At 47.2% G+C, this 19,741-nt stretch overlaps 7 protein-coding genes across 7 annotated transcripts; 5 read left to right on the top strand and 2 right to left on the bottom strand.

Annotated features, from left to right (window-relative positions):
* Window positions 1-1,996: 1,996 nt before the first annotated feature.
* BABINDRAFT_162694 (uncharacterized protein) lies at window positions 1,997-2,546 on the top strand. Its single transcript, XM_019129485.1, has one exon. The coding sequence runs from the start codon at window positions 2,050-2,052 to the stop codon at window positions 2,209-2,211; it is 162 nt and encodes a 53-aa protein (XP_018983812.1). The 5' UTR covers window positions 1,997-2,049; the 3' UTR covers window positions 2,212-2,546.
* An 842-nt stretch (window positions 2,547-3,388) lies between these two features.
* Window positions 3,389-4,525, top strand: BABINDRAFT_39576 (alkene reductase; the record flags this gene model as incomplete). The annotated part of the gene is made up of 1 exon (XM_019131934.1): window positions 3,389-4,525. The coding sequence occupies one exon, from the start codon at window positions 3,389-3,391 to the stop codon at window positions 4,523-4,525; it is 1,137 nt and encodes a 378-aa protein (XP_018983811.1).
* Window positions 4,526-6,280: 1,755 nt separating this feature from the next.
* BABINDRAFT_65142 (alkene reductase) lies at window positions 6,281-7,614 on the top strand. Its single transcript, XM_019132446.1, has one exon. The coding sequence runs from the start codon at window positions 6,346-6,348 to the stop codon at window positions 7,486-7,488; it is 1,143 nt and encodes a 380-aa protein (XP_018983810.1). The 5' UTR covers window positions 6,281-6,345; the 3' UTR covers window positions 7,489-7,614.
* A 1,788-nt stretch (window positions 7,615-9,402) lies between these two features.
* BABINDRAFT_162693 (uncharacterized protein) lies at window positions 9,403-11,462 on the top strand. Its single transcript, XM_019129484.1, has one exon. It carries the CDS (start codon window positions 9,676-9,678, stop codon window positions 11,392-11,394), a length of 1,719 nt encoding a protein of 572 aa, XP_018983809.1. The 5' UTR covers window positions 9,403-9,675; the 3' UTR covers window positions 11,395-11,462.
* A 408-nt stretch (window positions 11,463-11,870) lies between these two features.
* On the bottom strand, window positions 11,871-13,940 carry BABINDRAFT_162692 (uncharacterized protein). Its single transcript, XM_019129483.1, has one exon. The coding sequence runs from the start codon at window positions 13,933-13,935 to the stop codon at window positions 12,082-12,084; it is 1,854 nt and encodes a 617-aa protein (XP_018983808.1). The 5' UTR covers window positions 13,936-13,940; the 3' UTR covers window positions 11,871-12,081.
* A 2,038-nt stretch (window positions 13,941-15,978) lies between these two features.
* On the top strand, window positions 15,979-18,549 carry THS1 (threonine--tRNA ligase). Its single transcript, XM_019132808.1, has one exon. The coding sequence runs from the start codon at window positions 16,162-16,164 to the stop codon at window positions 18,334-18,336; it is 2,175 nt and encodes a 724-aa protein (XP_018983807.1). The 5' UTR covers window positions 15,979-16,161; the 3' UTR covers window positions 18,337-18,549.
* A 46-nt stretch (window positions 18,550-18,595) lies between these two features.
* Window positions 18,596-19,513, bottom strand: BABINDRAFT_9258 (uncharacterized protein; the record flags this gene model as incomplete). Its single annotated transcript, XM_019132936.1, has 1 exon — window positions 18,596-19,513. The coding sequence occupies one exon, from the start codon at window positions 19,511-19,513 to the stop codon at window positions 18,596-18,598; it is 918 nt and encodes a 305-aa protein (XP_018983806.1).
* Between the last annotated feature and the right edge of the window lie 228 nt (window positions 19,514-19,741).

Raw genomic sequence — 19,741 nt, 5'->3', positions numbered from 1 at the left:
GCAGCGGTTTGAGTACTACTCGGTTTATGAACGATTTAGGGGAGGTATGGAAAAGCGTGGGTACTAGATTGTGCTCTTCAAACGTCGTCGATCTTTAAAGTCTATAAGTGCCTCATTTTGCTGCTACTGCATAAAGACTTTAGGAAAAGTGTGAGACGTAAGAGACTGAAAGCTAACTACAGCCACGCGTTTTTACATGGCGGAATGCACGATTGATGGATCGTGACGCATGAATCTTTGAAGCGTCATTTATATTTTAATGTGGATTTTCCGGGATCAAGTAAGCAAAGGTAACCGAATTAAAAGACAATCCGTTTATTTGGAGACCATGCAAGGTTCAACTACAGTCAGATGGGTTCCGGGGCTATTCGTGGAGGCCCCATATTTATAAATTCGACGTCGATCCTTCAAAATTGAGTTTGCCGGTGGTTCAGTTACCTTGGCTCCGCTAAATCTCTGTTTTACTGAGTATCATATGGAGACCTGGTTGGATATCGTTTTAGGATTCCTAATTGTAACTCTGTCATATCCATGCCATCCTGTTATGAGCTGTCCACGTGCACCAGGAGTGAAAAGGGGCATATTCTTTGCCATATTTTTCGCCAGCTTTGCCAGTCACTTTCAATACCTTGTTTAATGCTGTCATTAATGAAGTATTCTATTGCTCCACCCCAGCTGGTACTCAGACCGGGCGCATATCGTATCGGTAACAGGGCGCAGCCATATAACAAGTTAGATGTGCGGTTCGTGATCAAGAGATGTTGGTCTCCCAGAAATCATGTACACCCAGAGTATTGCATATTGCTTTTTACTTCAGTGGTTTACTGTGTTCGTATCTGTTGCTTAAAAATAAAGTTTTGAAAGTGTAAACAAAAAGGGGGTCTAAGATCAGTTTCCGAAACGTGCAAGAATGGGGGGTTGAAGGCCAGGGTATGAAAGTATATCCTGTACATGGAGATTTTTCTGACTGGCGTCGAAAACGGCGTGTCAGCATCAGTCGCAAACACCTTTCGGCTCGCCGGATCCTCCTCCCTTCCGGAGTGTGATAAATACCAACAATTGCATACTGTGGATTCAAAGCATTTCCCTACAAATATATCATAGGTCTTCACAAAGATACCACAAGTATGTAGAGAGAAACTCGGGTAATTCTATATTAAATATACCACAATATATAAATATGTGTGTAAAGTATTAATTATGGCGCAAGTTTAATTGAATATATGTATACCTAAATGTGGGTTTGATATATAATATCTGAATATATAATGTTGAAATAATATATAGGTGTAAATATTTTCGAATCGGACGCTTTAACAATACTAATTAACCTTAGCGGTATAATATACTACCACTACGATGCTTACAAAATTACATCTAACATCGCATTTGCTTTGGGTGAGGGATTACGAGTTCAACTTCCTGCTGGGCACGTGCGGTAGAATCCAAAGCCCTTTGTAATGACGATTTCCAACCACTTTTCATACTCAGCAGGTAAATGCTTGGTCACCGCACCAGGCCCCCTCTCGGATTGGTCACGAGTTTTCCTCACAGGTCTTGTTGCCGGGCGACAGTCGCGGCATCATCGTCCCGATATCTGATCGTATACCAAAGTAGTGCGGCGGCAAAAAGAAAATGGGCGGTTGTCACGCGCCTCAATTAGACAAACGATGGGAAATATGGCGAATGCTGGTATATCACACCATAGGCTCATAACCATAGCCGCCAATTTTAGCCCTCCGCGGCTAGTTGTGCCATTCAATGTATGTGTGGCTCATGCATGGGAGTGATCTGTGGGGTGATTTTTCTATCCAATACGAGCCAAGCCTTATCTCATGACAGGGGCGTGGTATAGTTAGCTGACTCTTACAAAGCATGTTGTAATTCCCGTGCTTAGTTACGAGATCTGTCGTCAACAGTAGCGTGATCTAACAGTGCGTTATATATAAGCGGCCTTAGGTCCACGTTAACTTTTCTTTCGCAGATTTCGATATACAACAAATTAGAAAACACCTTCATACGTCAACAGCTCAAACAGCAGTGTACGCAATGAGCAACACAATCAGCTTTAACAACAGAGTCTCCGCCGCTCTAATGTTAGGCTATTTGGCTGTGGGCATGACCGCACCATTTGTCTTTCCTTTAATCTCTTCGCTAGACCCAAAGAATGGCAAGAAAGCCAGTGTCATCTACCAAAAGTCCGTCTTTTAGAGTTATGGACAGGGACCGCGCACGAGCAGTGTGCTACTCCACTGCATTACATTTAATTGCCAAACATGCTTTCAGAAAACCTACCAAGGAATGCATCCGTATATAATGGGGAAACTTTCATCTGTGAAGGGCTCCATGGGTGTTTTAAGCAGAATTCCACAGCATCCGTTTTGGGATTCCAAACGAGATGCTGGAAGCTTTATTGACTACAATTTTAATAGCATTTCTTTGTCGTTTACGTCATCGTAGAACTAAATTCTTTTGCAACCCTGCGAAATACCTGTATTTTTTTAGACCCTTGATGAATTAGATAGGTTGAATGTAAAAATATGATACAAGCAATGCTTTGTTATACGATAGTGCCAATTGGTGTGACTTTATGCCATGCACGTCCAAAAGTTTTACCAGTTGCAAAAAAATGGGAGGCAGTAAACCAGAGTTTATTGTGGGGGTTTCTAGAACACGTGCATCACGTGAATTTCGGTCAAATTGCGCAATTCCAACCGCATACGGGCTCACCATATATCCGATTTCCACCATAGTCCACACGCGAAACTTTTTTGGCAGTTACCGACTCTGCCTTTTCAAAATAGATACCATATCATAAAAATCAATGAAACGGGACTAAACCCGGGTTTAAAAAATTGGCTGTTCTAGCTTTGGCGCACATCGGTACCCAGCTGAAATGTAGAGCTGAGTTCAAAAAGGCTTGTTCAAACTCCGTAAACCCGCACCATATACCGTATTACTGCTTCAATATCATCAGCTAAAGATTATAACCTCTCTCGCTAGCGTCTGAAATATTCGTCCGGTTTTTCTCCATGACAAGGTGGAAACGTGTGCCAAAGATACGATTTCACCGCTAATTACTAAGCTTGCATTTATCACGCACAATCGCGGGATATACGATTTCCGGTTCGGACTCTGAATTTGAGTTCAAGCCTTTCCTTTACTATTTATCCCACATTGCAGGATAAATCGGGCTTTAAAAACAAAAGAAACGGTGCGGCTGCGTGGTGGCAGGTCTACCATGCAACTGTGGTGAGAAATGCAGAACCGATTACTAATGTGGAGCTGATTACAAATGCGTCTAATAACCAAGTGTATATAAACTGGATCTATCCCCGGTTCTACTCGTGAAACATTTAGAGATAACAAACAAATATTAATTAATACAATGACAATCCAACCTTTAGCTGATACAAACCTCTTCAAGCCGATCCAGGTGGGTCGCTACAAACTCCAGAATCGTGTCGTCTTGGCTCCTTTGACCAGATTTAGAAACGACGTCGACCAGGCTCCTACCGAGCTTGCGGTTGAATACTATGGGCAGAGATCTGCCAAGGCCGGTACTTTGTTAGTCACCGAAGCTACTTTGGTCTCTGCCGCTGCCGGTGGGTACGACTCAGCTCCAGGTGTGTGGTCCGGGAAGCAAGTTGCCCAATGGAGCAAGGTCTTCAGCAAGGTTCACGAGAATAAATCGTTTATCTTCGTCCAGCTCTGGCATTTGGGTAGAGCCTCAAAGCCTGACGCATTGAAGGCCCGTGGCTTATCGTATGTCTCTGCATCCGCTAGCTACATCAGTGACGAAGACAAGCAGCTTGCGGAGAAGGTTGGGAACGAGCTTAGAGAGTTAACCATTGATGAGATCAAGCAGACTGTCAAGGATTACGCGCAAGCTGCGGCCAATTCCATCAAGGCCGGGGCCGACGGTGTGGAGATCCATGGTGCCAATGGGTACTTGCTTGACCAGTTTATTCAGGCCATCTCTAACAAGAGAACCGATCAATACGGTGGTAGTGTGGAGAATCGTGTCCGGTTTGTATTGGAAGTTGTGGATGCGGTCGTGGCCGAAGTCGGTGCTGACAGAACCGGTATTAGATTATCTCCATGGGGTGTCTTTGGTGGTATGGGCGGGGCTGAGTATAACCCAGAGGAGACGTTTGGATATCTTTTGGAGCAGCTTGAGAAGAGAGCGCAAGAAGGTAAAAAGTTAGCTTATGTTCACTTGGTTGAACCGAGAACTGGGGCGTTGCTTGCGGAGGTTGAACTAGTGGAAGGTGACAATGGTTTTGCGTATGAGAAGTGGTCTGGTCCGATCATCAGAGCCGGTGCTTACCATGTGGACTACGATCTTATTCTGAGGGATGTTGGCCAGGATGATAGAACCTTGCTCGCCTTCGGTAGAAGTTTCATCGCTAATCCTGACTTACCGGAGAGATTAGAGCAAGGTTGGGAGTTGACCGAGTACAACAGAAACACCTTCTACTCCCCTGGTCCGGGAGGGTATACTGATTATCCTACCCACAAATAGTTTACAATGGGTCGTGTGAAACATTTATATAATATATAAAGATTTTAAGTCATTATTATTTGTAAACCGTATGCGAAAAAGTTCTATTTTGCGACGGCTAGGTTGAAATCCGGACCGGCGCAGGGATCAGGGGATTGTTTAATATTTGTTCGAAGAATGGCATGATGCGGAGCAAAAGAACATTAAATAATGACCAAGAGATTTTAGTGTAATCAAGAGCGTCCTTACTGGAGGACTCAAGTGTCTGTGAAATGGCATACGCGGTTCATACCCTTAGCATTATAATTAACGAATACACGTAGTCAGTTCACATATTCAAGACTTTGTTACCTTACCAAAGGACAAGCAAATTACCATAATAAATCATAATCGATTACTTATTGCTATGAACGCCAACATTATTCAGCAGCAGATCACTAAATATCAACAAGCTACGTATCTAAGGAACGTAAGCCATGGCTTGACATTTAACTGTCATAAGATTGACAGTAGTGCTGTGGGGGTGGATGCAGGCTTAGAAATAAAGTTTATTCTCAAGCACTATAGTGATGCTGTTTTGTGATGTATAATTCGGCATGTACCTACGATAGCTTTCCCGCGTTCTTTATGGAAGCCAACCATGCCTAAGGTCTTAAAGCTGTTTCAGACATGCAAAAGAGTGTATTGGTGATTCTTATTGCGGGTAAGGTCTACCTCAGACGAAGTAGGTCGACTCTATATAATTAATCTTCATTACCAGTTTTGTTATCCATGTACGGGACCTCCGTCTTCTATTATAGCAATACAGCACCGGTTATATATAATGCAGAATGCGTCGAAGCTAATATGCAATAGGCGTAGAGATACGGTGGTTAAATCCCAGAGAAAAAGTCTAGGTTAAATTTGGGATAAACGCAAGTGTAAAGGGTTTACCGTTCTAACCTTGGTCCCCTGAGATTTAGGGAGACGAGTCTGCGCTAAAGGGTTCGTCGTTCGAACTCCGTAAATCCGCGCCATATACCGTATTGGTGATTCAGTCATAAAAGATTATAATCTTCGCTAACTTCTGGGATACCCATCTAATTGCTTAGCAAGATGACAAGGTGAAAACGTGTGCTAAAGACACGATTTCAGGGCTAATTACAATGCTTGATTTTTTAATGCGCAATCGTGGAACACACGGCTTCCGTCTTGAATTTATCTATTACTGCAAGATAGACCGTGCATCTAGAAAAGAAACCGTGCAGCTGCGATTAAGCGATATGCATCACGATGCAGCAATGATTGAGTGATAGGTACACCATGCGGCAGGGATTTAGTAATGAGTTCAAGACGTGACAGCGATGAATAATGCCGAACAGATTACAAATGTGGGTTTTTCCCTGAGGGTATATAAACTGGATCTACCTCCCCTTCTACCGGTGAAGCATTCAGAGATAACAAAAAAATATAAATTAATACAATGACAATCCAACCTTTAGGTGAAAACGTGTGCTAAAGACACGATTTCAGAGCTAATTACTAAGCTTGATTTTTTCATGCGCAATTGCGGAACACACGGCTTCCGTCTTGAATTTATCGTTTGCCGCAAGGTAAACCGCGCTTCTAGAAAAAGAAACCATGCAGCTGCGATTAGGCGATATGCATCACGATGCAGCAATGATTGAGTGATAGGTACACCATGCGGCAGGGATTTAGTAATGAGTTCAAGGTGTGACAGCGATGAATAATGCCGAACAGATTACAAATGTGGGTTTTTCCCTGAGGGTATATAAACTGGATCTATCTCCCCTTCTACTGGTGAAACATTCAGAGATGAGAAACAAACATAAATTAATACAATGACAATCCAACCTTTAGCTGACACCAACCTCTTTAAGCCGATCCAGGTGGGTCGCTACAAACTCCAGAATCGTGTCGTCTTGTCCCCAGTGACCAGATTCAGGAATGACGCGGACCTGGCTCCTACTGAGCTCGCGGTTGAATACTATGGGCAGAGGTCCTCTAAGGCCGGTACCTTGTTAGTCACCGAAGCTACTTACATCTCTGCCGCCGCCAGTGGCTTCGACTCAGCTCCAGGTGTGTGGTCCGGGAAGCAAATCACTCAATGGAGCAAGGTCTTCAGCAAGGTTCACGAGAATAAATCGTTTATCTTCGTCCAGCTTTGGCATTTGGGCAGATCTGCGGAGCCAGACAGATTGAAGGCCCTTGGCTTGCCATACGTCTCTGCATCCGCTAACTACATTACTGGCGAAGACAAGAAGCTTGCCGAGAAGGTTGGAAATGAGCTCAGAGAGTTAACCATTGATGAGATCAAGCAGACTGTCAAGGATTACGCGCAAGCTGCGGCCAATTCCATCAAGGCCGGGGCCGACGGTGTGGAGATCCATGGTGCCAATGGGTACTTGCTTGACCAGTTTATTCAGGCCATCTCTAACAAGAGAACCGATCAATACGGTGGTAGTGTGGAGAATCGTGTCCGGTTTGTATTGGAAGTTGTGGATGCGGTTGTAGCTGAGGTCGGTGCTGACAGAACCGGTATTAGATTATCTCCATGGGGTATCTACGGGGGTATGGGTGGGGCCGAATACAACCCAGAGGAAACGTTTGGGTACCTCTTGGAGCAGCTTGAGAAGAGAGCGCAAGAAGGTAAAAAGTTAGCTTATGTTCACTTGATTGAACCGAGAACCGGGGACTTGCACGCAGAGGTTGAACTAGTGGAAGGTGACAATGGTTTTGCGTATGAGAAGTGGTCTGGTCCGATCATCAGAGCCGGTGCCTACCACAGGGACTACGATCTTATTCAGAGGGAGATCGACGGGAATGATAGAACCTTGCTCGCCTTCGGTAGAAGTTTCATCGCTAATCCTGACTTACCAGAAAGATTAGAGCAAGGTTGGGAGTTGAACCAGTACAACAGAAACACTTTTTACACCCCTGGCCCGGAGGGCTACACCGATTATCCATTCTACAAGTTGACCTAAGACCCAAGAGGCCTGGTAGGAGAAAAATATCAACAGCCACCTGTAACGTAGGGTCTTATGAGACACCATATAATATTTTTATTATTTTCAGCCAAAAAGATCAGATAATTGATATTTGAATTAACCAGTAGTGAAATTAAATACAGTTGTGCTTGATACCGCCAGCTTCACCGAGACCGATCAATAGGGGGTAGCAGTGACTCAAAGTGGGGAGAAGCGGGGACGGAGTTATGTGGGAATCTCATTATCTACGTAGATATACTACATAACTCACTTCCTACGTAATAACTCCGCACTATCTATTTTAATTTACGACTAAGTCTTTATTGATGCTGTTACAAACCCTTCAGACCCTCGAAGGCCTTATACGCATGTATCCTCCTCAAATTCTTGATCAACGTACGGTTAATTAATGTGTTAAATGCTGGTTTTATCTGGTAGTCCCGTGCATGAACCTCCTTTCTTCACTTAGATATAGGTGAACGGTCAATCACCTGTTAACATTGAAGGCACTACTTTACGCCAAACTAACGGGCACCGCGTCAGACATGCGCTGCTTATTCAACTAAATCCGAGAAAACCGCAAACCTCATATACAGAACAACCCAAACCTTCTCTGGCATCATTCAGTCAGACCAGACAGGTTTAGACCATTGGTCGAAATAGAGCCTTCAAAAAATTCCTCAAAAGTCTCGATATTTACTGATGACCCCAAATTTCTCTCCCCAGATCAGACCGTTTGCCGTGCTAAAAATAGCTTTAATATCCTGGTAAGGATAGGTCTAGCCCGCGTGCGTCCTGTCACACTTCGAATATGCAGAGTATCCGACGTTTTACTAGCTCCCTCGAAACCAAAACAAACATTCACGTGATATTCACGAGGTATTTTCAGTTCACGCTCGCCAAAATCTGGATCAGGAAATTTTCGGTGTCCGTATTTTTAGCGTCTCCTCCACTCAGCTGCATAGGGACAGCCAGCGACGGCATGTAGCCGCCATTCCGCCATCTTGGACAATACCCAGCCATCAACATCTCCCACATTTAAGACAACTAAAATGTTTAAACGTCCAATATATCGAAGAATATTCTACAAACTAAAAAGTGTGAGTCTTCTCTGTGTGCCATATGATTTGCTGGCCAGCTTCCCGCACGGGGTTTCGTGCAGCCCATGGACTCTAGGTTGTATTTCGTTCGTTCGCGTTAGACAACCCAGCGGTGCAATTACTTTTCCGCTTCGGGTAATAGCTCAGGATCTACGCTTCTTGAGTGTTATTCACCCATGCCTAATGAAAGTCGTAATCAATTGTTTGAGCATGGTCTGACAAAGAGCTAACAAATTTGCATTTCTAGCCCACACCTTGACTACATTTTGCTAGATACTCCTGTAGTCTGATATACCAAAATCTGATAGGGCTCCCAAGCGATTGACCTCTAAGGGAGCGATGTATAAACCTGACAGGTTTAGCCGGCGATAAATATTGCCTGGCGGCCAAAGCAACCCCGGGGTTCCTCATTGGGCTTAATATAGCCTCTCGTGTTTGCGTTTTTACACTTCGGTATATGTCTACTTAAAAAATATATGGAGCGGAATCCAAAAGACAAGCCATCCAAGACTATTCCACGCAAGTCGGCAAAATCGGATTTACCCACTATTATTCATCATTGCTTGATCCTTCACTCATAAATTGTCACCATTTACGAAACGCCTCCGCTGACAAGTAATCATACATTCCAGTGTTAAACCAACTATCCCCCCATGTCCAGTAGCATGCGACAGCGGGACGCGTCCATTTATTATCAAAGAGGAAAAAATACGGCCCATGCCTACGCGCCGCACTGACGCGTCTGCCATACTACCAGGAGAAAAAAACTGCAATTAGTAGGAGACTGGGACCGCAGCTATTATGACACCACACGAATGTCCATCGACATACAGCCTTTATTACTCTTAAACGTCGCTCACACTGTCACACTTTCCATCATTACAAGGAGAAAGCCAGTAATCCACCACTCTACATCCAGTCAATACAGCAGTATTCAGTCGGCCCCCCTTCGCAGCCCCTTCTTGCCCGTTTGACCATTGCTATTCCATTCTGCTAACCGCTTACTCGCTTAAAGCCCACCTTCCAGAGTCAACATCTTATCCAAAACTCTCTTTCAGTTGCTTGAATCTTGGCCAGTTTAGTCATGAGCTCGCCGTACCCTGTCACCCTCAGCTCCGACAACTTGGAGTCGATCATCTTGTCGAAACAGCCGGACTATCTCGGCACGTACGACGACTACAAACCGCTATACTCAGATAGCTTCAAGGAGAACCAGAAAGCTGAAGAAAACGAATTGACCGACTTTAGTTACCCCAAGAAGCTCCCGAAGATGCACTCGTTCCAGCACCTTCCGTTCGAGGACAAAGTTGCTCTGAACGGTTTATATCCCGCCATGGACTTTGACACCGTAAAGTCGCAGGAGAGCACCGCACGTACGGGTCAGATATCTAACTCCACAACTATGTCGTCATTCGACTCGATCCCGATGCTATCGCACTCGATTTCGGCTAATTCGTTGCAGTTCTCCCCAGGAAACCTCACGCAGATTCCCGAGCTGTCTTCCACCACTATGGCCACGCCCAGCCGCGGCCGCAACCGCTCCGCCTCGATGTACACTACGCCGTTACGCTTGATTACCTCGCCGCCCAACGTGGTCACTTCGTCCAAGGTCGGCAAGACCCCTAGACGTTTGACTCCAGGTGGAGTCCTTACAACATCCACATCCTCAACCCATTTGAAGGGTCACACCCACAAGCGCTCGGAAAAGATCTTGACGGCGTTTTCGGGCCACGCGCGAACCCCGTCCGCCGGAAATCCGTTCTATACCCCCCGGCTCCACATTTCTCCGGATTCGCCCGAAATGACGCCCAGGGCCATGCCCACTCTCCACAAGAAGCTCAGCTACGGAAAAGGGGATGAGGAATTGGGGCTGAGCCTTTTGGTGAAAAGGAAGGATGACTTGAAACTCAGCTTCAGTCTCGATTCCATTGCGTCATCCAGGGAGAAGGACGATGACGAAGAGAGCTTGTACGATGAGGACACGATAAACGATATGACCATCCTGGAAGACACACACAACACGTCGTTCCTCGAAGCCAAGGAGGAAAATACGGACACAAGGAACGTTTTGGAGAAGATGGACTCTCACATTGGGCCTGACAAGTCGATGTTGCACAACCAGCAGATGTTGCAGCAGCAGTTCTTCCTCCAGCAGCAACTTCTCCAGCAACAGCAGTTACAGTTGCAGCAGATGAAGATGCCAAACTTGTACCAGAACCAGTGTCCTCAGTCGGCCCCGTTTTCGCCCCACAACCCGTCCCAATTTACTCCGTTTAACCCCTTCTTCCACCCACCGGGGCCTCAGCGGTTTTCGAGCGGACCTGTGCCGACGTATACCCACGGTCCGGGGTTTCTTTCCAGATCGCAGTCCTCAATCAGCCTTGCCTCGATGACCGCCGACTCGCCGCTTAACCCACTCGCCACGCCCCCAGCGACGGCCGAGATGGACTACACCGTGATGAACGAGTACATGCTCCAGCAGCAGATGCTCCAGCAGCAGATGCTCTTCCATGGCCCTGTCTTTGCAAACGTCCCGACCGCCGTGGACAAGAAGAAGAACCAGGAGTGCCCGCTCTGCAAGATGCGCTTCTTGCGCCCGGAGCACGTGAAGCGGCACTTGAAGTCGCATTCGTCCGCCAAGCCGTTTTTGTGCGATGTACCAGACTGTGGAAAGCGGTTCAATCGGAAGGACAACATGAAGGCACACTTGCGGAAGATCCATGGTTTGGATACCAAGCAGCCGATAGAGGGCCAGTTTTTGGTCAAGAGCGACAGCGATATTAGTCTTGAGAAGGACAAGTAGTTAGTAATGAAGTTGATTTTTAACGTGTAATTGAAAGTAGCTCGGAGGGTGGCCATTTTTCAGAGCAGCTTATGTGAATTGTGCGAAATTTGTTTGAGGGGGACTGCTTTAGGGGTTGTAGTAAAAGTAGCGCTGAAAAGGGTAGGTCAATGTGGATACAATGCATAACGTATGCTGCGTTGAAGTTAAAACCATCCTTTAATTAGCTACAGCCGTTACCTTCAAGAGCCATTTGAACTGGCTTTAGTATCCCAAATCTAGTTCTTCAGAGTGTCTTGTTGATCCCTGATTATCATCTGTGTTAGCATCGTATGGCGGATATACTGCAGTTCTAGTTTGTAGATAGGACTGGTCTTTTATTATGAGTCCTACCCCGTGTAAAAGAATTGCAATAGGTTCTGCGTACTTTCCTATACTCGAGTTCTCACCTTATACCCCGAGATACCTATCAAAGACATCCTTATTAACTCGATGGTCTGGGTGATATTCCAATATATGTAATCTTTTGCTTTACCCCGATAATGTTCTATATATCGCTATTTTCCTTAAAGTCTTTAATTCTTAATTCTTGTCATATCTATTATACGTTCTCTCCGGGGGGAGGATCGCTGTTCTGTAGGATTATCCTTCCTGAAGTTGTGGAATTTATATGGCTAGAAACCAGTCTTACCCCTTCTTCGATCGGGATTAGATGATTGACCCGCTGTGCTCTTCTGCATCATCCACCGCCTGTGACATCCACTTCTTAAACACCTCCGCCAAACTCGCTCCCTTCTTCCCCCCGCCCGTTCCCTTCCCCCCCTCCTCCTCCCCCTTTCCAGGCGACGTAAACGACATAAATCCCGCATAATTGCTCTGAAGAAAGTTTGGCCTCTGGAGAATATCCCCGTCTGACAAGTCATCGTCGCTGGATTCCCGCTCAATTACCTCGCCCTGGCTGTTGGCAGACAACTCGAGGTTGCTCAACAGGGAGATGCTATTGTGGATGGTGTTGAGATGCGAAAGCAACGAGAAGGACGCCGGCAGCGAATACTGGTTAAAATTCTGCGACAACGTGTTGCCTGATCGGATGATACCAGAGTCATTTCCTGTAGTCTCCACCTCCACCTCTCCTCCCTCTTCTGGCTTGATCAACAGGTTCTGAGTAGTGTTGTAGCTCCGACAGTACCCACACTTTAATCCTAAAATATGATACAGACACTCGCTTCTTCCCCCACAGTCAATGCACTGGATGAAACACCGCCAGCTGCTGTATATCCCAGGCATCGGCATGTTCTCAATTTCCTGGTCAAGCACCCGAAACTGCGCCTCCATATTGAGGATCGTGCGGGTGCAGATGGGGCACTTATAGGAATGCTTGGTGTGCTGGTTGTAGCACTGTTGGTGGATGGCATGCCCGCACGGCATGAAGACGACGGTCTTGGTCGACGTAAACATGAATTCGTTGCAGATGGGACAGTCTCGCGCTGTCGACTGCTCCAAGCACTTGTGGGTGGACTGTAACGAGGTCGAGATACATGCGTTGCAGCCCTTGCAATGGTAGAAGTCCTTACCCAAACCGAGCCCCAAGCGGCAGATTCCGCAGCCGTCGCAATGGTAAATGTCCTTGTAAGGATCGTTGTCGTATAGCACACACGCAGCGCAGAAATAGAGTGCGAAGGTGGCTTCGCAGTTGACGCAGGTTTCCGACGGTTCTTGCGGCGTGAAACACCGCTGGCACAAGATGTGTCGCGTTTCCTTGCGGATGAGCTGTTTGCAGGAGTTGTGGGGGTCGGAATCGTGACAAAACCGGCACGGGTACCACTTCTGGCAGCGCGAGCACTCAATCTTGCAATTTCGCTGATAGTGTGAGCATCCCAACACCCCTTTCTCTTCATTGTGGTAGCTTGGGATTTTGTCTTGGGCCGAAAGGTGGACCCTGTCCTCGCCGATACGCTCCATAAGCCCGGGGGTTCCTGGGGTTTCCAGCCTGGTATCCAAGTAGTAGTGCTCTCCCATCATAAGCTTGTTGATTAGTTGCCCCTTCTGGATGTCATTCAATTTTGTGTGCTGCTGGATTCCCCGGATCTTGGATCGTTTCACGGCTTCGTCCCTGAGGTCCTCATCCGGCCCAAACGAAACCAACTGGGAGAGTTCCGTCGGGGTGAATCCTTCCCAGCGTGCATCTTTCGGCGCAACAACATCCTCCATAATAGGAATCCCGCGGGATTCTACGAGCGGCTCCACACCGATCGGCTCTGTATTGTCCCCCTCGGTTTCGCCTTCGTCTAGCCGAAGCTGGATCGCGTCCTGGATCACCTTCTGGATCGGTTTCAATCGCTCAAGTGCCGTCTGGATAGATACCCCGACGTCCAAATCGTTGAGCACGTTCCACATCTGTGTCCGTGTCGTGAACGACGTCACAAGCGACGGGATGTCGTGATATTTAGGCAAGGTACCCCACTGCAAGTCGAGATGGGCGAAGCTAGGGGCGGAGAATGAGAACCGCCCTACCTGCTCAAGGTCCATTGTTAATGAATCGTCTGAATCGTCGTCGCTCATGGTGGAGATGGTAGGGAGGAAGAAGTATCAGATCAACGGCAGCAATTTGACATGCACGTGACAGAAGAGTATGTAGGTAGGTATAAAGTCTGGGGTAGGCACGCCCTTAGGGCTGTGAGACGGACAAAGGTAGAGAATAAAGTAATGTGAGGAGTGGTTGGGTGGGATAGGGAATGAAAATAAGGGTTAGATCCAATTATAATTGATATCGGTTGGAGACTTGGAGAGTTGAAGTTTCATTTCCGAGCTAGACATTTCTCCAGACAAGCTTTCGTTGTGGAGTCGGATCAACCCTCTCAAGCAGACTAGGTATTGAACCTACCGGAAACCACAACCAAAAAGTAAGTCGCATAAATAAAACTCGAATTTATAGGGTCATTAAGAGACTGGTATAAGGCACCAGTAATGCTGTAGGAAGACTCTAGCTTACAATGAGTCTGGGTTCATTCAAAAATTAAATCCCACCTCGACTACTCACAGTTAAAAGTTTGCGAGGTTATACTACCTCGATATCTATCTATTTCCATATTTTACGTTGTTCGCCCTCTCTTAGTTGAACTTCTTTCGCTTGTTCTGCCCGATATGCTGCCCCCTAATGCCATCGATCATGCCACTCTTAGTCGGTGGGGGCGGCGGATTGCCCTTCGGTCTCGAGGGCCTGCCTTGGTAGGAGCTCCCATTGCCTCGATACCCAGTATTATAGTTATTATTCCGTGGATAGTCATTACTCTCGGCCCTAGGCCCCCTAGGAGGCATGTAGCCCGATCGATGGGGCCCGTTTGGTGTGATACGGCCATTCAAACTGCTGCCATTGTGTCGCTTAAAGCTTGGCTTGCTAGGTTGCTTTGGCGGATACGGGTTGCGATGCTGGGGACGGTTTGGTTTGAGGGACATCATCTCGGAATACTCATCGTCATTTGATTCGTACTCGTCCTCGAACTTTCTCTTCTTGAGGAGAGCAAAGTACGGGTCTCTCAATTCCTGGGGCAAGTTGTTACCGCTAAAAGCGGAACCGTTGATGTTGGGCGTTCTGGAGGCACGGTATTGCGGACACTCATCGCCAAAATGGCCCTTGGCGGCGCAGTTGTAGCAGTAGATAAGTTGGGTAGGCATCGGAATCTTCTTTGTCGTCTTCACCGTGAGGTAGCTTCGCCAGATGGACGGGCATCTATCTTCGCCATGAGAGGCCGATTCACATACGTTACAGTAAACGCGCTGGGCCTTTTCGGTACAGACATTCCGGTAATGCCCTTGTTTGCCACAGTTGGTGCAAAACTGCGACTTTGGACACTGGGATTCGTAGTGATCACCGATTTTCCCGCACGAATGACACACTACGACTTTGCATTTAGAGCGAATATGGCCTCTTCGGTGGCAGTTGGAGCACACTGGGCCACTGGTTTGCGGATCATCTGCTGCCCCAAAGTATCTACCCGACCCGCGGAGCTCGATAAGCTCGTCTGGGTTGTTGTTCACCTCTTCAATAGTCAAAGAGTAGATGGCATTAGGGTCTTCTTTCGGGGTGGATGTTCCACTTGCAGAGGGGGTTCTGGAAGGGATTATCTTCCTGGCTATTGTGGCAATAGCCTCTGTAGCTGTGGACATGGTATGAGTGAAGGGCTAACCTGGGGGCATTGAAATGGATGCAAAAATTTACGCGCCTGACAAATTTTAAGTGAAAAATAAATTAGAGTTTGGCGTTCGCGAAAATGTCATATTTCCGCCAAAAGGCTTTTAGAGAACAGGGTTTAGGTTGCCCTTTCACCAGGGAAGGGAGGTGACTCATTATCGTGAGTTGGTAGTATGGAATGGTATGACTCAGATGGCAGAAATCTGTATCAATTCCAGAACAACCTCTTAGTACGGGGGGAGGGGGGGTTTAATAATCATTAATTTATCATGATTCAGCCCTCTCATATCTAAGTTCCAGGGCACCACCAAACTGTAGTATATACGTCCTTATCAATCTATCTTGTCTATAGGTATTATACCTACCCTATAGACCTAATGTTAAATAAAACTAAAAACGGCCACCGGATGCTAATCAGGTCATACTCTATCTTGTGGTCCGGATCCTGCCCCGCCCATTCCTTGGATTACACTACGGGTAAACCTAGGTCTGGCCACCGATGCTGATTGTGAAAAAAAATATGAGCATTGGGCTCAGCGCTTAAAAAACTCAGCGCGGCTAGTACAAAACACCCTTTTGCTCCTCTTCCCCATACAATGTCTGAAGAAGTTGCCAAGCAAGTTGAAACCTTGTCTGTTGAAGACAAGCCACAAGCCCCAAAGGTAAAGGCTCCTAAGGAAGCCAAGCCGTCGAGAAAGGCGAAGGCCGCTGGTGTCGCCAAGAGCCAGTTGTACCTCGACCCACAGCCGGAGTTCATCCAGCACAGAATCAAAATCTTTGAAGAAGTCAAGGCTCAACAGGATGCCGAAATTGCTGCCAAGGAAAGAGTCGCTATCAAGCTCACCTTGAAGGACGGCACTGAGAAGGAGGGTGTCGCTTGGGAGACCTCTCCATTCGACATTGCCAAGGCCATTGGGAAGTCTTTCTTGGAGAGACAGGTCATCTCCAAGGTCAACAGTGAGTTATGGGACTTGGAACGTCCATTTGAGGGCGATGCCACCCTTGAGTTCTTTGACTTTGACTCCCCAGACGGGAAGGCCGTTTTCTGGCACTCCTCCGCCCACATCTTGGGTGAAGCCTGTGAGTGCAACATGTGCGGCCACTTGGTCTTTGGTCCGCCAACCGACGACGGTTTCTTCTATGATTTTGCCTCCAAAGACGGCGAAGTCGTGTCCCAGGCTGATTTCGCAAACCTCGAGGGCGTGGCCAAGAAGGCGATCGCCGAGAAGCAAAAGTTTGAGAGATTGGTCTTAACCAAGGAACAGTTGTTGGAAATGTTCAACTACAACAAGTACAAGCAGTACCTCATCCTGTCCAAGATTCCCGACGGCACCTCCACCACCGTTTACAGATGCGGTCCGTTGATCGATATGTGCAGAGGTCCACACGTGCCCCACACTGGAAGAATCAAGACCTTCAAGATCTTAAAGAACTCTGCGTCCTACTTCTTGGGTGACGCGAAAAACGACTCCTTGCAGCGTGTTTACGGTATCTCCTTCCCTGACAAGAAGTTGATGGACGAACACCTCAAGTTCTTGGAGGAGGCTGCTGCCAGAGACCACCGTAAGATTGGTAAGGAGCAAGAGTTGTTCTACTTCAACGAAATGTCGCCAGGCTCCTGTTTCTGGTTGCCTCACGGTACCAGAATTTACAACGCCTTGTGCGAGTTGATGAGATCGGAGTACCGCAAGAGAGGCTTTGAAGAGGTGATTACTCCAAACATGTACAACTCCAAGTTGTGGGAGGTCTCCGGCCACTGGGCTAACTACAAAGACGACATGTTCGCCTTCGATGTCGAAAAGGAGACGTTTGGGTTGAAGCCAATGAACTGTCCGGGCCACTGCTTGATGTTTAAGGCCAGAGAGAGATCCTACAGGGAATTGCCGTGGCGTGTTGCCGACTTTGGTGTCATCCACAGAAATGAGCTCTCCGGGGCCTTGACCGGGTTGACCAGAGTCAGAAGGTTCCAGCAGGACGATGCGCACATTTTCTGTACCGAAGATCAGATTGGGGATGAAATTTCCGCTGCTTTTAACTTCTTGGAGTTTGTCTATGGGATCTTTGGCTTTGAATTCAAGATGGAGTTGTCCACCAGACCAGAGAAGTACGTCGGTGAGTTATCCACCTGGGACAATGCCGAGAGCAATTTGGAGGCCTGTTTAAACAAGTGGGGTGGTAAGTGGGGCTTCAACCCAGGTGGTGGTGCGTTCTATGGCCCTAAGATTGACATCATGATCTCCGACGCCTTGAAAAGATGGCACCAGTGTGCCACCATCCAGTTGGATTTCCAGTTGCCAACCAGATTTGAGTTGGAGTACAGACCACAGGAGTCCACTGCCGGTGCCACCAGACCAGTTATGATCCACCGTGCCATTTTGGGTTCGGTCGAGAGAATGACCGCCATTTTAGCCGAGCACTTTGCCGGAAAATGGCCGTTCTGGTTGTCTCCAAGACAAGTCTTGGTCGTGCCAGTCGGTGTCGGGTACTTTGAGTACGCCGAAACCGTCAACGCCAAGTTGAAGGCCGCCGGTTTCTATTCCGATGTCGACGTTTCCGGTAACACCTTACAGAAGAAGGTCAGAAACGGCCAGATGTCGAAGTACAACTTCATCTTTATTGTCGGCGCGGAGGAGCAGGCCGCTGAGGGCGTCAACATCAGAAACAGAGACGTCCAGGACTCCCAAAACAAGAACGCGATGGTCAAGTTGGACGATGTTATTGTCCAATTGCTCGCCTTGAAGCAGTCCAAAAAGGTTGACAATGTTTTGTAAGTTGACTCATTTTTGTTTGTAATATTGAATACAAAGAATTAAACGATATATGAGATATTACCGGGGGATGGTCTAAGGCGTTTTGTGATAATATTTGGGTCAACGCTCATTAACGTGGAGTAGTAGGAATAAACCCAAGAATAATTATTGCTGTTTCTATTTTGTCTGATCGCTGTTTTCAGTGCATTTATTGCAGCCAGATATAAGCGTTACTTTCATTTTCATTCATATCATAAGCATATATAAGACTTTGGCAAGTCTATGCCCACTTGTCACCGTCGTCCTTGGAAGCATCTGGTTCACTGTACCCTCTCTCTTTTTCCATCAACTGATCAAAGGAGGTTTGTGCATCACTAGAGTCGGCATACGGCTGCTGAGCCGAAACTGGGACAGCCCTATCGTAACGTGCCAGTCCGTTCCGGACCCTCACAGCCTCCCAAGGAGACAACGTTGGTTTGGCAGGCTCGGCTTCGGCAAACGGATCATTGTCCATTTCTGACACTTGCGTGGCAATGGAAGGCTGGGCGGTGGATGACTGATCTCTGCACACCGAAGCTGGTCGTCTTGGATGGATCCCCAATGGGTCTCTGGTGCGGCCCAAGAAACCAGGCTTGATCTCAATGCCCTGTTCCTTCAACTGTTGAACCACTACCCTTGGGTCTGGCATCACTTTGGTTTCGTCCTTAGCGGTTTCCTGGAAGTATCTCATCCACATTGGCGCTTCCATCGGACTCATAAGCTTGATCATCTCCACGACTGGCTGTTTACTTGAATCTTGCTCCAAGGCATGGAATCCGGTGCTGTAGCCCCTTCTCAACCCATAATTAGAGCCAGCCATCATCCCAAGCATTCCACCAATGATTCCCAACCCTGCCCGGGCCCCTCTGGTGGAGCCAGTACGTCTGTACCGCAACACAAACGGAATGGAGCCGAGGGCAAAGAACGCACCCCAGCCGTACGAAAGCGTAGACTTGGACAAGGAGGTGTAGAAATCAATTATATCCTGCCGGTTTCTCATCGTCAACCGCCTATCCACCTCGTAAAGCTTCATCAAGTGGTCGAAGCCTCTGGTGTTGATGATATCGATGGCATTGAACTCTCTCCCTGGAGGCCCACGAGGCAAGGCGGGGCCATTGTCTGGGTTAATCCCAGGAATCTGATTGTTGTTATTGGACATTGAAAAATAAAGGTGCGGGTATTTCTGGTTAGTGGGAATTGAGTAGAAGGAAAAAGAGAGGGAGGAAGAGGATGGCGTTAAGTATTCTCGTGGAGAGACATTGCTCCGCGCCACTGGTATGTACAGAAGTACACGCCACATGTGGCCAACCAATGAGTACACGCTGTGGCTGGTGCATTAGACGATAGTCGGTAGAATTGCTCCCAATGGAGTCATTCAGTTAGATAA

The sequence above is a fragment of the Babjeviella inositovora genome (assembly GCF_001661335.1).
Source record: "Babjeviella inositovora NRRL Y-12698 unplaced genomic scaffold BABINscaffold_10, whole genome shotgun sequence".
In the NCBI taxonomy this organism is placed as follows: Eukaryota; Fungi; Ascomycota; class Pichiomycetes; order Serinales; genus Babjeviella; species Babjeviella inositovora.
Note: the sequence above shows the minus strand (reverse complement) of the source record. Positions and strands in the feature narration are given on the sequence as shown.